Source organism: Panthera leo, chromosome F3, assembly GCF_018350215.1.
Source record: "Panthera leo isolate Ple1 chromosome F3, P.leo_Ple1_pat1.1, whole genome shotgun sequence".
In the NCBI taxonomy this organism is placed as follows: Eukaryota; Metazoa; Chordata; class Mammalia; order Carnivora; family Felidae; genus Panthera; species Panthera leo.
In genome coordinates this window covers 29,565,030-29,580,552 of record NC_056696.1, presented here as the reverse complement: position 1 = coordinate 29,580,552, position 15,523 = coordinate 29,565,030, and the positions used below count along the sequence as shown (strand labels likewise).

At 48.3% G+C, this 15,523-nt stretch overlaps 1 protein-coding gene across 3 annotated transcripts in view; it reads left to right on the top strand.

The window, feature by feature from the left end:
- Positions 1-12,188, top strand: part of SMYD2 (SET and MYND domain containing 2) — a 50,470-nt gene extending 38,282 nt beyond the window's left edge. For all 3 annotated transcript variants that reach the window (XM_042924906.1, XM_042924907.1, XM_042924908.1), the window contains 6 exons: positions 1,812-1,914; positions 4,775-4,885; positions 5,783-5,903; positions 7,015-7,189; positions 9,468-9,576; positions 11,743-12,188. In XM_042924906.1, the coding sequence (XP_042780840.1) occupies positions 1,812-1,914; positions 4,775-4,885; positions 5,783-5,903; positions 7,015-7,189; positions 9,468-9,576; positions 11,743-11,823 (700 nt within the window). In that variant the 3' untranslated portion in view covers positions 11,824-12,188. The remainder of the gene's footprint in view (positions 1-1,811; positions 1,915-4,774; positions 4,886-5,782; positions 5,904-7,014; positions 7,190-9,467; positions 9,577-11,742) is intronic.
- The last annotated feature ends 3,335 nt before the right edge of the window (positions 12,189-15,523 follow it).

The following is a 15,523-nucleotide window of genomic DNA, read 5'->3' as shown; positions in this document are numbered from 1 at the left end:
TGGCTTTGGGTTGCAGAAGGTAAAGGAGGCACCCACACACTTAACCACGGAGGACATGTGAGCTCTGGGTGTGTCTGTTGCTGCCCGAATCTGCACATCCAATGGGTCTGAAGGACAGAGAAGCATCTCTGTACAGGCCCACATCCCCTGAGCCACTGCCATCGGCTTTCCTGACCGGCGAAACGGAAAGTCGATTCACACAATAGTGTCCCTGTGGCCAAAATGGTGTCATCTGCTGTTTGAATTCTGATAGTGAGGAAACAAGGGTTTGGGGGAAAAGCTCTTTTGGACTTTTGCTCTTGGGAAAGGGAAGGAGGAAAAGAGAAAGGCCGTTAGATCCTCTTTAGAAGGCTCTTACAGACAACTTCAGACATGGAAGAAGCTCTGGAATGTCTCTCCTCTCCGTGTTTTCAAGGCTAAGAGCAAGGTTAAGGGTGGTATTTGAGGGTTTGCCCTTCCCAGTGATCATCGCAAGAGAATGATGCCACCGAGAGCATGAATGTTTCAGGTTCTTTGCCTTAGTGAATTTCCCTCACCTTTATTAAAAAGATGTCCAGGAGTCTGGCTTGAAATGAACGAATAGTTCTACAAGAGGTTCTAGAAAGCTGCTTTTCCTCTAATAACAACGTTCAGCGCATTTGTTTATCAGATTTCCCAGGGCCTGATCGCCTGCCCACCACTTGTCAGCAAGCTTGGTGGGCTGTCATGCGTGGCGGGGGTGACCCTTGCTAAGGACAAGACGAGTTATCCCCGGCCCAAGGCCAGCCACACACCCCATCACTCAGGCCTCTGGCAGCTGGCGGGTGGGAGAGGGCCACTCCCTCTTGAGTACAGCAAACCTGGGGCAGCTCACCCGTCAGGCTTCCCGGCTCTTTGCCCATTTGGCCCCGGGGCAAATAGGAGAGGGGTTTTGGTTGCCGAGGGTTCAGGCAAGTGACACTGGCCACCAGAGCAAAGATACATATGGATGTGAGTGCCCATATGAGCCCCAGTTTCCAGGCAGTTTTAATTGGGGGAAAAAATCCCTTTGGGCTGAAATCGTATCGCCATTGTGATTTCAAAGGCAGCATTTTCAGAGATCAAGCACTTTTTCCCTGTAGTTTAGAAATTTCTGTTCTCAGAACTTTGACCTTGATATAATCAGAAAGCTCAAAGCCCCTCGCATAGGCGAATCTCTCTGTCCTCTCCGTCCCTGAAAAGCAGACAGTAAGCAGCAGGAACAGTAATGTCCCAATTTTCCAGATGAGGAAATTGAGGTGCAGAGAGAGACACACATAGGCTTCTGAGGGCCCCTCTGGGGACCATAGGCCCTCCCCAAGGAAGCCGGAGTCTCCCACAGGGGCAGCCTCTCAGCATCTGAAGAAAACCCGTTAGAAATAATCCACTAATAGAAAAAGCTGCTTGGAGACAGCAACCCGTTTGTCCTGTGCGGTGTCCTGTGGAGCAGCTTGCTGCGGGGGCTGGGTCTGGAGTCCTTCCTCCAACAGGAAGGAATGTTCCTGGGAGTTGTTGTCGCTGCTGTTTTTATTGTTACGTGTTTTTTATTTTTGGCCGAGATACTGCTATTTGGAATTGTGAATTTCGCCTCTCGATACTGTTGAAGATGTCAGGTCTGATTGTAAATAACACGCAGAAAAACAACCTCTTAGAATATGGTAGCCAACTGTTAGGTTGTTTTGTGGTTTTGTTTCTGTTTTTAAACATCCTACCAAGATCCGGTTCCTGCAACTTCATAAGGAAATAGCCAGGGATTTACCTGAACAGTCTGCCTGCCTTCTTGAGAAAATCGGGTTTTCTCTTCTGATTGACAGCGTCGCACTGATGAATCATAGTTGCTGCCCCAATGTCATTGTGACCTACAAGGGGACGCTAGCAGAAGTGAGAGCTGTACAGGAAATCAACCCGGGAGAGGAGGTGAGTGCGTGGCCCCTGGCGGCTGTGGCCTAGGGCTTCCGACGGCTGTGTTAAAAGGCGGCGTGGAAAAATCAGTGTGGCCTCCGTGGACGAGAGTGGCTGTGAATGACTCTGGCAGTCACAGTGTGTCCACCCGTAGGCCCTCCAGGGTTAGTGATCAGATCTGTGACCTATGGCTTGGAATCCCACACTTCTGCCTTCCGGGTTGGTGCTCACCATTTCCATATGTGGCTAAGAAAAAAACAGGAAAGGATACATTTGAGCTAAATTCCTTACAGAGATTTGTAGAGCTATGCAGAGAAAGGAGACGACCCAAATGACCAAAATGAAACCTCTTGAGAGTTTCTATATTTCTTTCTTTCTTTTTTTTTAAATTTTTATTTATTCAGAGAGAGAGAGAGAGAGCGAGCAAGCATGAACTGGGGAGGGGCAGAGAGAGGGAGAGAGAGAATCCCAAATGGGTTCTGCACGGTCAGCACAGAGCCCGACATGGGGCTCGAACCCACGAACTGAGATCATAACCTGAGCCGAAATCAAGAGTCAGACGCTTAACCGACTGAGCCCCAGGCGCCTCGAGAGTCTCTGTATTTCTGTTGCCAAATAATTGAGCTTGAGCTTTTTTTTTTTTTTTTAATGTTTTATTTATTTTTGAGAGAGGGAGAGAGAGAGACAGAACATGAGTGGGGGAGGAGCAGAGAGAGAGGGAGACACAGAATCGGAAACAGGCTCCAGGCTCCGAGCTGTCAGCACAGAGCCCGACGCGGGGCTCGAACTCACAAACTGTGAGATCACGACCTCAACCGACTGAGCCACCCAGGCGCCCTGAGCTTTTTCTTTTCTGATTAGTGAACTTCTTCCCCCACAAGGTCAACACTCTTGTTATCTAAAGAGAGAAAAAGCAACTGACCAGTAGCTGACGAGTTAAACCTCCAAGTGACACATCAGCGTTTCACAACCCATCAACGCCACATCTCAACTCCAGAGAGACCGCTTTTGAGGACTGCTGTTCAGGTGGTGGCTTGTACATACCCTTAGGGCAAGTAGGGGCTGGCTGTGACCGAGAGGTACCCTCCTTGTCTCAGGGACGTGGAGAAACCCAGGTGTTCGGTCACCTGTGCAGTGATTCCCTCCCCTTTCCCACACGCTGCCTCCACGACTACCTTCTAAGACGCGTCATCTCCAGAAAGCTCAAAAAGGCTGCCTGGCAAATTGCCACGTGAATGCTTTGTGTTCTTAAATGAAGAATAAAATCTCTAGCAAGGACACGTGGATTTGTAATCACACCCTTTAGAGTCAGGTTCAGTTGGGTGATCTCCACTGCCATTTTAAGTTGCCTATCTGGGTATTTTAAAATTTGAAGACCATGATCTGTGTGCCAAATGCTCGAGGCCTTGGCTTCTCTGGAAGTTGTTAACCAGCCCACAGCCATACTAGGAGCTGAAGTCCAGGGCACAGGTTAGACTTCCTGTCGTCTGCTTCATTCATCAGGACGAGGGGACCCTGTTTTGGGCTGGGGCACCTTGGGTACCAGATGTCTGGCGACTGCCATTATGCCTCTTCTGTTAAAATAGACCCATCTCAGCCGGCCGGAAAGTGAGTCACCAGGCTCCAGTGCTCCCACAGGCTGGCTGGAGACTGAGCGGTTTGTCACCTAGAAGGGCTCTGTCTGGGCCAGAGCGGCGACACTGAGCGGCCTCTGTCGCCACCTTCTGGGCCCTGGTGTCTGTTGCGTCTTGTGTCCATCAGTCATTTCAAAGAACTGAGGCAGCTCTGGCCACGCGAGGCCGGGCAGGGCTGGCTCCTGTTGTTGGTTTGCCCTCGCGCTCCGACAGATCTGAGATGCAGCGACCCCGCTTTGGGGAGGTCACTGCCTTGGGGGAGACTTGCCCTTCAAAGAGGGTGTCAGATGAGCTGCGGGGTCTCCGGTGCCGCCCTTGGGGTCTGGGAGAGCTTGGCTTGGCTGTGCCTGCAAGCACCTAGCCCCACGCGAGTGCCCCCTGCCTGCCTGCCAGTGCCCGAGGTTACTGGCACGTGGACGCCTTTGTGACATCCATCTGTTCAGTCAGACATTTGCCTGATGGTGTGGGATGCGCAGCGAGCGCTGTCCCAGTGAGTAGATAATGGCCAGTTAAATGCCCGTCTCCTCCATATGCTCCAAGCCCCGGTTATAGACCCCGTTTGAAAAAAGCAAGGACGGGAGAACCCAGTGAGCCCAGAGGCAAGACTTTTCCAAGTTCTCTGGCCCAGCCGGGTCAGGCAGCGGCGTGCTGGCGTCCTGGAAGCTGTGTCCTCCCTGTGCTGACTTGTCCTGCCCGCCGGGCCCAGCTTCTTATCCCGTTGCCAGCTGATGGAAGGGAAACCTATCAGTGTGTATGTGTCCATGCTTCCCCCCCAACCCAGCGATGCATCTGGGCCGGCCCAAGCTGTGCAAGACAAGAGGATAAATAAAGGCCAGGCAGAGAGAGGCCAGGCCCAATCTCAAGGATGATAGAGTCTTTGCCCAGTGGGGCCTTTGCTTCTACACGTGTGATGGCATCATGTGCTTGCTGGGACAAGTCCACAGCTTGCTGTCTTCGGGGAGGCCGGGGTGGGGAGGCTTTCAACCCTCCAGTTTACTGTTTGATGGGCTTCTGGATCCTCTGGAAGGTGGCAAGAGAGTCCCTTTCTCTCCATCACAAGGAGGCGGACAACACTGGGGGACTGCTGACATTAAAGAATTCAGTGAGCTAAAGGGAAGAACATACCCCAAACTGTGGCTTCCTCAGTGCTCATCCCTGTAAGTGTTTGCAGAGCCACAGAAAGGATAAGGAGCAAGTTTACCTGTAGCAGCTGGTGTTTTCCACCTTTTGGACCCCCTCAGGTTTTCACCAGCTACATCGACCTCCTGTACCCAACCGAAGACAGGAATGACCGGTTAAGAGATTCCTACTTCTTCACCTGCCAGTGCCAGGAGTGCACCACCAAAGACAAGGTAGGCCGATGGGGTCAAGGTGCTGACCGTAGCCTGCGTCTCAGGCCCTCGCTGCCAGTCGGGTATCCTGTCTGACTTGGGGTGTCTCCTCCTGCAGTATTTTTCACATGTCTTGCCAAGGTGGCTAGAAGGAAGCTAGTTACACCAGGCCTCTGTTTAAAGCCGATTCTTACAGCTGATTGAAACATTTCCATTTCACTGTGCATATAAGAGAAAGATTTGCCAAATGGCTATTTCTTGGAAAGAACTGGCTGCTTAAAAGAGAGGGAAGGGAAAAAGCACACGAGAGGCTTTCCAACCTCTTCACGAGAATAAGGAACATTTTCCCTGGCATTACCAATATCATTTTGCCCATGCCACCCTCCTTATTCTCTTGATTCATAGATGTGTGGACACACATATCTGCCCATAGCAAACACACTCTAAGTGTGCTGCCTGGATAAGGACTGTCCAGAAAATTCACATATATATATATATATATATATACATATATATATTAATATTTATTTATTTATTTATTTATTTATTTATTTAGAGTGACAGAGAGCGCATGAGCAGGGGAGGGGCAGAGAGAGAGGGAGAGCGAGAGAATCCCAAGCAGGCTCCGTGCAGTCAGTGCAGAGCCCCGTGAACTGTGAGATCATGACCTGAGCCGAAAACATGAGTCGGACGTATAACCGATGGAGCCACCCTGGTGCCCCTAGAAAATTATTTTTGTTTGTTTTTTGTAAAAAGGTAATGGAGTACTAGGTTTCCCTTAGATGCATTGCCCGATTTCCTTTCATTCTTTTGTAACTTTAGAATGGGCAAGCCTCAAAATATACTGTTTGAGGGGTTTCCCCATCAGTGTCGTCTCCATGGGAGATAACACCTTGCACTTGTGGACGTTTCCCCCAGGATAAGGCCAAGGTGGAAATCCGGAAGCTCAGCGATCCACCAAAGGCGGAAACCATCCGTGACATGGTCAGATACGCACGCAACGTCATCGAGGAGTTCCGGAGGGCCAAGCACTACAAATATATCCTTTACAACTTTACAACAGAAGTTTACTGTCCCTCGCCTTCAAGAGGTGCCGGAGAGCTGGGAGGAGGGAGCAGAAGGGCAGGTGTAAGGCTTTGAACACGAAAGAATGAATGGCTCCCAGGAAATGTGGGAAGAATTACTGACCACCCATGACTTGGTGTCAGCCACGCCCAAGTTTTACGATGTTGATTTCATCTTCTTTCTCCTCGTTTCACTAGTTTGGCCAGGAGCTGGATGTGGGGGAAGAGTTTTATTGTGCAAAGTTGTGGAGAAGAGTTCCTTGACGGCCCTCATTAGTTGGGTGTCATACTCCAGGCAAGCACAGCGAGGAGGGCTTTGCTTACATTATTGTACCCAGTCCTCACAGGGACACACAAGAACACACAATGTTGCCATCCCCGTGTAGCAGGTGGGAACAGACTCTCAGGTAGCAAGTTATTTGCCCAAGGGACAGAGCCCGCCAGGATTTTTCCCCCGGTCTGCTGACTTCCATAATCCATATTCTTAACCATTACATTCTAGCATTTTCTTGGGTTGAAAATTTCCCCCACATTTACAGTGGAGGAAATTGAAGAAAGGCATGTTTTGTTTTGTTTTTTTCTCAGCATAAAAAAGAACTTTTTCTTCAGAAATGCTTCAACCGAAGTACTGAGCTTGGGTGAAGGTTTAAATTTAACTAGAAGGTTGAGATTTGTGATCCTAAACATGGTTTACAGCTGACCTGAGGGTCTGTTCCCTGTGGCTAAAAGTTTTCAAATTGTGTTTGATAGTTGAGGTCTTCAGTTTTCTTCTGAAGTTTGTTTCTTTAAGAAAAAACACATTTCTTTAAGAAAAAAATAATTGCCAGGGTGCCTGGGTGGCTCAGTCGGTTAAGCGTCCAGTTTCGGCTCAGGTCATGAATTCGTGGTTTGTGTGTTTGAAAATTTAAAAAATTTTTCTTTAAAAGAAAAAAATAATTGCCTTTCACTTTTGCTTGGCTTTCTGTAATTGACTTTTGCAGAGGGCGAGGGTAGGGGCGGAGTGCACCCGAGTAACGGCTGGAACCAGCCTTTGGAACTGTCCAAGCCGAGAGGCCTCAGCCTGTCCTTTCCTTAACGCCAGAGCACCCCCTAGTGAGCTGCTGGAGATCTGTGAGCTCAGCCAGGAGAAGATGAGCTCCGTGTTCGAGGACAGCAACGTGTACATGTTGCACATGATGTACCAGGCCATGGGTGTCTGCTTGTACATGCAGGACTGGGAAGGAGCCCTGCGATACGGACAGAAGATCATTAAGCCCTACAGGTGATGGCAGTGGCTGTTTCTGATCGTCTTAGCGGGGAGCAGAATTTGGGGCTTGGAAATGTGTACCTCAGCTGTGTTGTTTTCTGACCGCGCTGTGTGGGAACATGCTAGAACAGCGTTCTCTCGCTGCACCCACACCTGGAGGCACAGGTGCAGGGTGCTTCTGCATCAGGCCTGGCATCTGGAAGAGAACGCTTGTAGAGGCAGGTGTGAGGTTATGAAGGGGGTGCTGGGGCAAGAGCCCTCCCGGGGCCTCTCCAGGGTGCTGTATCCAAACTAGTTAATTCAGATCCGGATTAAAAAGCCACTGGCTTGTTTCTTTTTCCTCCTGTGCCTTCCAAACGAAACACACTTATTACCTGGTAAGTGGTGGTCCCACATCCCTGCTTTTCCATCGTTACTCACACCATCCCCTTCTTGTGTTTTTTAAAATTGCTTCCCAGTTTGCAAACAGGGAAGTGCCGGGACCATTGAGTTGGCTCTGGTTGGTTACCCATTATCTACCCTGCTAGTTCTGAATACAGCAAGTTGGATTTTAACTTAGAGTAATAATGAATGTCAGCCCCGGGGAAGTTTCCTGTCGAGAGGGTTTTTAAACCTTAAAGTGTGTGACAGATGGAGGTCGTGGCAGTTTCCTCTGGCTCCGATTAGCCATTTCAGGGCTGGGATAGCCTAGATCTTATCAGTGGGGCACTTGTTAAACACATTACCATTGTGCATTTGCAGGGTCTCGCCAAGACCAAGTGGCTCAGAATCTCTGGGCATTAGCTCTGAAATCCCTGTGCCCCAGAAGCACCCCAGGTGTTTCTCCTGGATTTGAGAAGCCCTCAGTTCTCCCTCACTATCCAAGGTTGGGGACTGTAAAGTTTGGGTCTGGTCTGGATTTCCACTGCCTTCCCCTTCCCCTGCGCTACCCTGACTAGCCATCAGGGGGAGCTCAAGGGAAGCCAGCTCCTAAAATCTGCTCTTCGAAACAATTTGCTACATCACAGACTCTCTCACAACCTATCTTCTTCCTGAGGTGGGTGACAAAGTCCTCTGGGCTTATGCACAGAGCCTTCTGTGAGATCTAGAGGGAGGGAGGGTAGGGATGAGAGAGAGAGAGAGAGAGAGAGAGAAAGAATGAGAATGAATGAAATAATCTTAGCTTTGTGCTCCCTCTCCCAGCTGGGCCTTGCTCTGCGGGACACTTCCTTAGCTTGGTGAGCCCCTCCCGGAGGCCAGCTCTGGCTTTCTGTGGGGCCACTGGCACCAGCGCTTCCTCCAGGCAGCGTGCTGCCTGCCCAGGAATACAGATAGAATGCGTCGTCTCGTATGGATGGATCTTGAGGGTAGAGCTGTACAGACGGGTCTGTAAATAAACACCTGCACACACTCGTACATTCTCTCTCCCCTCGTCCTGTGCCACCCATAAGCTGCCTCCTGCTGTCTTTCCTGGGCAGGCCCTACCAGTCGGCCTTCAGTTAAAACCAGACAGAGAATGGGGCTCTTGGTGGCTCCATCGGTTAAGCGTCTGATTCTTGATTTTGGCTCAGGTCGCGATCGCACGGTTCGTGAGATCGAGTCCCACATTGGGCTCTGCACCGACAGCACAGAGCCTGCTTGGGATTCTCTCTCTCCCTTTCTCTCAAAATAAATAAATCATCTTTAAAAACAATAGCTCCCACTCCCCCAAATTATTCCCTGCTTTTGAAAACAAAACAGAGAGAACGCCTACTGTATGTAAAGCCCTCTGCTGGACAACAGAGAAAGCAAACCCAGAGGAAGTAGGTGTTCTCCTGACTTCAGAGAGCTGACAGCTTTGTTAACTCAAGTGACAGCCATCGAGTGTGACAGAAAGTTGGGTTCTGGAGACACGCGGGTGTGTGTATAACACTGACAGGCGTTCTGTCTTTTTACTGTGAGCGGATAGGCCTAATCTGCCAATGTCTGTGAGGAGACAGGCCCAGATAAATGGGGCATTCACTTTCAAAGATGTTTTCCCAGTGCCGTGCTTTGAGTGCACCTAAAACAAAAACCTGGGACTGGGGTCGAATGTCATGTTTTCGGTGTTTTTTGCAGGATTTCTCCTGCAGTTTCGATGTAGCTTTTCAGAAACACACACACTTGCGTGAAATGAAGCGCGTCTGCGTGCTCAGACAGGGTCGAACCATCCACGGTGTCCACCCAGAATTTGCCAGGGCCTGGAGGAGCCTGGCTGCCATGGGGTCATGGCACCTGGCCTGCAGGCTGCTTGGCGCCCTTTGACCGTGGCCTGTTGTCTCCTCTCTTCTTCCAGCAAACATTACCCTCTGTACTCCCTCAATGTGGCCTCCATGTGGCTGAAGCTGGGAAGGCTGTACATGGGCCTGGAAAACAGAGCTGCTGGAGAAAGAGCCCTGAAGAAGGTGCGTCTGCAACATGAGGCTGGGGGTCCTGGTGCCCCGCGGCCCCTTTGTCTCCTGCCCTCGCACCTGGTTGGGCTGAGGGACTGAAGTCATGGAGAACCACCCAGCTCTGGATCCCCCTCTGGCAGGGACGTGGGAGGCAGGGGGTTGGGCAGGTCGGGGTATAGTAAGTGATGGAGCCTTTGCCTTGTCTGTATCCGGGCCCTCCCTTGGGGAAGGGCTGCACACACTGAGAGAGGCTGGCTGTGACTCTAGGCACAGCCCGAGCATGGGGGGGATGGGGGTGCTGCCCCCGGCCCGCATGAAGCCCTGGAAGTGGACAGGGGCCACGGGACGGGTCAGGAGACTGTGGTGAGGGAATCGTCCGTGTGTCTGCCTTTAGGATTGGGATTTATGCTGCCCAGTTGAGGTGAAATCAAGGCAGTTGGATTGAGAGAGTTCCTCAGGATTACGATGATGCGTTTGCAGTTTCTAAAGCATACTGAAAAACCCATCATTGTTCATCAAGTACCAGTTATGTGCCAGGACCCTTTCAATTCTCACAAAAATGATACAGGTTTTCTGGTAGAAAAATGGAGATTCAGTCGGAGGCCTTCATTCAGACTGGGGTCTTCCTGAGTCGAAAGCTCCACTTGCCCAGGCTGTGACCAGCACACAGGGGACACTAGGACCCTGGGCATGTGCCTCCCTCGGTGTTTGACTGCTCTGTGGTGCCGGTGGGTGAGGGGGCCTGGCCCTGACCTTGCACCTTACGGTAGCTGGAGTCACCGTCCCGAATATCAATTCTCGTTCTTTACGTAGCAGTTAACAGTTGAGGAACTGTAATCTTTGGGTCAGTCTGTTGACTCCTATAAGAGAGTGTGTGTAAGTGTTGGGGCCAGACTCTCTCAGACTTCCTAGTAGACTACTTAGGTCCCACATCCCAAATGGAAGGGTCGAGACCTGACCAGGCTAGCAGTGTGAGGTAAGCATGCACTTTTCTGTTTTGAAACCATAGAATTTACCTCCTAAGATAACAGATTTGTTGCCTTGGTGAGTTGAGGGAAAGTGGGCCAGTTAGGTCAGAGTTGCAAGGTGCTGGTGTTTAGTAATGAGGTACGAGAACAGCGAAGGACGAAGTAGCTCCGAAAAAGGACTGTGAATTGTGAAATGAACACAGTAGAGGCATTTGGACAGGACATTCCCGAGTGTCCCGAAGGCTCACGCTGTTCCTTGGCCTGCCTCCTTTTGGTTTGAGATTTAGGAAGAGAATGGTACAACGGAAAGGATCATCTATCAGAGTCACAGGCCATCAGAAATTCCCTGTTCGGAGGGTGGGAGTAATTTAAGTTTTTCTGCCGCAATAGAGTTGAATACAGAACAAAATAAATTCTTGCCGATAACATTTGGTCTGTACTTCCTATGTGCCGGATGCTGTTCTAAACACCGTATGTGCTCTGACAACTCGGAGGCATCATTCTTATTTCGCAGATGAGGAAAATGAGGCGTGGAGTAGTTAATTGCCCAAGGTCACACAGCTGGGAAATGATGGAGCCGCTGGCACCTCTTCGGTTTCTATTGCTTCACTGTAAAGATGCCTTATTAAATATGTTCTCTCCAGCTGCCTCAAATGAAACCTGCAACGACTTTGAAGTTTTTGGTTTTGTTTTTGTTTTTAAGAATGCGTATTGCAAGGAAAGCATGCATTTTTCGAAAGGGAGAAACGACTTAGTCGTGTCTTAGAGATGAGCAGTGTCGACTAAAATCAAAACAGGTTCAGTATGAAGTTCACCGTGGCCTTTTCTGTTCCAGCACCGCGTGTACTGGGTTCAGCACAAATAATTCTATCCCTACAGCATTTTCTACTGCAAGATCTGGAATGTCATGAGATCAGCTTCTCTGTATCATTTCTTCAACCGTTGTAGAATGTTGTACTCGGCAGTACAGACTGGGTGACTAGTTGGTCATCAGATAATCTTGTCCATTAAAAAGAAAAGAGAGAAAAGAAAAGGAAAGAAAAAAAAGCCAGACTCTGGAAGAGAACATGGCTCCAGGAGCCAGGATGTATCCTGTGCCTTGGAGCAGAGAAGTCTTAGCTGGAGTTAAGTTAGCCCAGGGTGCAGGTTAGGGGAGGGGGAGGGGCTGCCCTCAGGCTCTCAACCCTTTCCTCGTCTCCGTCTTTCCTAGGCCATCGCGATAATGGAAGTGGCTCACGGGAAAGACCATCCGTACATTTCCGAGATCAAACAGGAGATTGACAGCCACTGAAACTACGCCTACATGTTAGTTTTTATTTAAATGTTAGTGCAGAAGCCTTCAAGGATTTGAATATTTCATTCAAGTTGTACACATCACTCCCGCATTTCTGTAAAATCATTGGAATGAAAAACAATACCTGCCCTTAAACCTTACACATGGCCCCCCTGGGAATTGGTCTTAATCTTTAATCTTAATACCAAAATAATTTTTGAATGCTTTTCTCCCCCCCTCTCCCCAAGAGATAATGGCATGGTTTCAAATATCATATACTTTGGAAAGATTGAATTAAAATATGCGATTCTTTTCCCTTTCATGCCTGTTCTAATGTGCTGAACAAACCTGGATGATGAAAGAGAATAAAACAGATAATGGTATCGGAAGTTTGTCTTTTCTTCTGTCTGCGGGGAGGATTTCAAAGTGGCAGTGGGAGCCGGGTGTGGGAGTGCGGGCGTGGGGGGCAGGCGGCCACTTAGTCTGTAGTGACTTTCAGGGATCAGTGCCTGTGGAGGAGAAAAGAGAGAAGGTACAATTAAGTGACCTGCGTACCACCCCCGCTCCCCGGGCAAGAGAACGTGTCTGTCTTGAGTCATGGGTCTAGTATCTGGAATCCCTTCCGTGCATAAAGGTGCATCTTGCATGCTTGGCTTCCTTGGCTTTTTTTTTTTTTTTTTCGTCCTCTGTCTGAAAGCAGACTTTCCATTTCTCATTTCTGTTGACTGTTCTATGCAGTGCTGTCCGTGTTTGGAAACAATCCAGGATAAGCTTGAGAAGGAAAAAAATGTTTTTTTCCTTACCAACTCTGTGTTATTGAGCAAACACTGATCCCTCCCCGCGCGGCCAGCCGGCAGGAAACCAGCTCCCCACTGCCTGGATGGCAGCAACCAGGGGACTGTTTGTTAGCAACAGCCGCGGAGGACAGGGCCAGGGACCGGGCTTGCTTGGGGTGCAAGGGTGTTTCCTGGAGGAGTTTCTTGCAGTCCAAAGCGAGGAACTTCCCCATTAGGTAATAATTAAAGCCTGTGGAGTTTACACTTCAGCTTCCATAGCGTGATCCGCAAGCAGCTTGAACAGCTGAATCCTGAACGTTACCCTTCCTGCCTCATCGACACCCACACGCATGTCTCACGCCCACACATCTCACACCCACACGCCTGTCTTGCACACACAGTTAACGGCACACAGTGGGATTCAGGCAGAACGCATTCTCTTATTCAGAGAAGTGCACTAAGATGCTTATTGAACACCTACTGTATGCAGAACGCTGTATGGCTCTCCACGTGCAGAGATGAGTTAGGCACGGTCCTGGGTCCTGGTTCCAGGGAGTTTCACCTTTTAAGAAAAGGCTACTTTACTCTGTAGCTAAGCCTACAATAAGCTTAGCCCACCACCTCCAAAGGTTTTTAAAAAAAAAAAATTTTTTTTTTTTAACGTTTATTTATTTTTGAGACAGAGACAGAGCATGAACAGGGGAGGGGCAGAGAGAGAGGGAGACACAGAATCTGAAACAGGCTCCAGGCTCTGAATTGTCAGCACAGAGCCCGACGCGGGGCTCAAACTCATGGACCGCGAGATCATGACCTGAGCTGAAGTTGGATGCGTAACCGACCGAGCCACCCAGGCGCCCCTCCAAAGGTTTTATAAACCTTCTGAAAGTAACAGTTTCTCAATTGTACATAATACTGGAAACGTGAATTGTTCTTTCTTCTTGTCCGCTCCCATTCTCCAGATGTAACCCCTGGAAACCATGTGCTTACGTGGTCCCAGGTTTTCCCGTGCCTGTGCAGGATGTACGTGTAAATCGATTTAGAAAACCAAAGGCAGGATGGTACTGACATACTGTTTCAGAATCTGTCTCTGGTTTAACAATATGGACCTGTTTTTATTCCAGCTTTTACAGATTTGCTTCATTCTTTTTAGAGTCAGAACATTGCAGTGAATGTGTCATATTTTATTCATTCTGTTTATGGACATGTGGTTTTTCCAGGTTGCTGTTCCTGTAAACAGTGCCACAGGGCACAGTCTTAGATGCGGAACTTTGCTGTCAGGTGGTACCATGTTGGGGGATAGATTCCAAGAAGTGGAATTTCAGGACCAAGTACTGGCGACTTTTTAAAATTTGAATAAATATGGCCACATCTCCTTTTAAAAACACTGCAACAGGTTCTAAGGCTGTAATATTTGTAGTATTTGTTTTCCTCTACCATCATAATGGCACTGTACTATACTATTTGATTTTTTTTTTTTTTTTTTTTTTTTTGGCCAGTCTACTGTGTGAAATACTTTGCTTGAGATGCATTTATTAATGAGGTCGGGCACTTTCTCCAAAACCGAGGAATCCGTATGTTTCGTCTGTGAGTCAGCATTCATGGCCATTGTCTATCCTGTTTATGTCTCTCATAATCATTTATAAGAGCTCAGTGTATTTTGGGATATTAGCTCTTTGCCATGTCCTGAAAATATTTTCTCTCTCTAGTTGTCCATTATTTTCATGACACTTGCTATAGAGAAAAGATTGTTCTCATCCTTAAATGAAGAAAAGAAATAAAACAATTTTTTTTAAGTCTTTGCTCTACCTGGAATTATTTTATTTAGTAGAGATCCAGTTGTACTCTTTAAAATTAATATTCAAAATTGCTAGCCACTTATGGCGGCATGATTTATTGATTTATTTTCCTCTGCTGATCTGAAATGGTCCCATTATCATTCCCTTAAGATTTAGGTTTATTTCTGTATTCTTAATTATTGTGGCATCGCCACACTTTTAGTATCTATTAGGGCTAATCTTCTGTGTTCTCTTGAATTTTTCTGACCATTCTCCCACATTTAGCCCTCTGAAGTACTTGAGAATCCTTTGGCCAAGCCCTCTCTTGGCCTTCCCTCCTCCCTCACAAAGTGCTCTTCGATATTAGAACTGCATTGGAGTGAACTGACCTCTCCATAACATGTGTCTCTCTACCCAAGAACGTGGGGAGTTTATCAATCCATCTGCTTTGCCTCAACACGGGTAGGCTTTGTTTAGACAGGTCCTACACATTGATCTTAATTCTTAGATTTTATGTTTTCGACAGCAGTTATGAATAAGCCCTTTTCTTCCATTGTGTTTCTTTTTTTTTTTTTTTTTTTTTTTTTTTTAAGAATCACTTCTTTTTTTTTTCAACGTTTTTTATTTATTTTTGGGACAGAGAGAGACAGAGCATGAACGGGGGAGGGGCAGAGAGAGAGGGAGACACAGAATCGGAAACGGGCTCCAGGCTCCGAGCCATCAGCCCAGAGCCTGACGCGGGGCTCGAACTCACAGACCGCGAGATCGTGACCTGGCTGAAGTCGGACGCTTAACCGACTGCGCCACCCAGGCGCCCCTTTCCATTGTGTTTCTTAACATGTAAGTCAGACGGCATTTCCCCATTTATTTTTATTAAGGGAAATAAGAGGTAAAATCACAAAATAGACCTGTTTGATCCTGCTTTTTGTCCTTTCATCGCAGATCTGTGTAGGTTTTCCTTATATTTATCTTATGCTCTTGGGGGTTTCTTCTCTTTTAAAAAAATGTCCTTCTCCAGCTCCGTGCACAGCCTGGAGATAAACGGGTCTACTAGGGGTTACTGTTTTATCTCCACATTGTACGATAAGACCGCTTTTTCTGTTCGTTATCCAAAGAAAATGAGCTGAGTCCGTTTACTCATCCGCGGAAGAGAAAACAAATTACTGC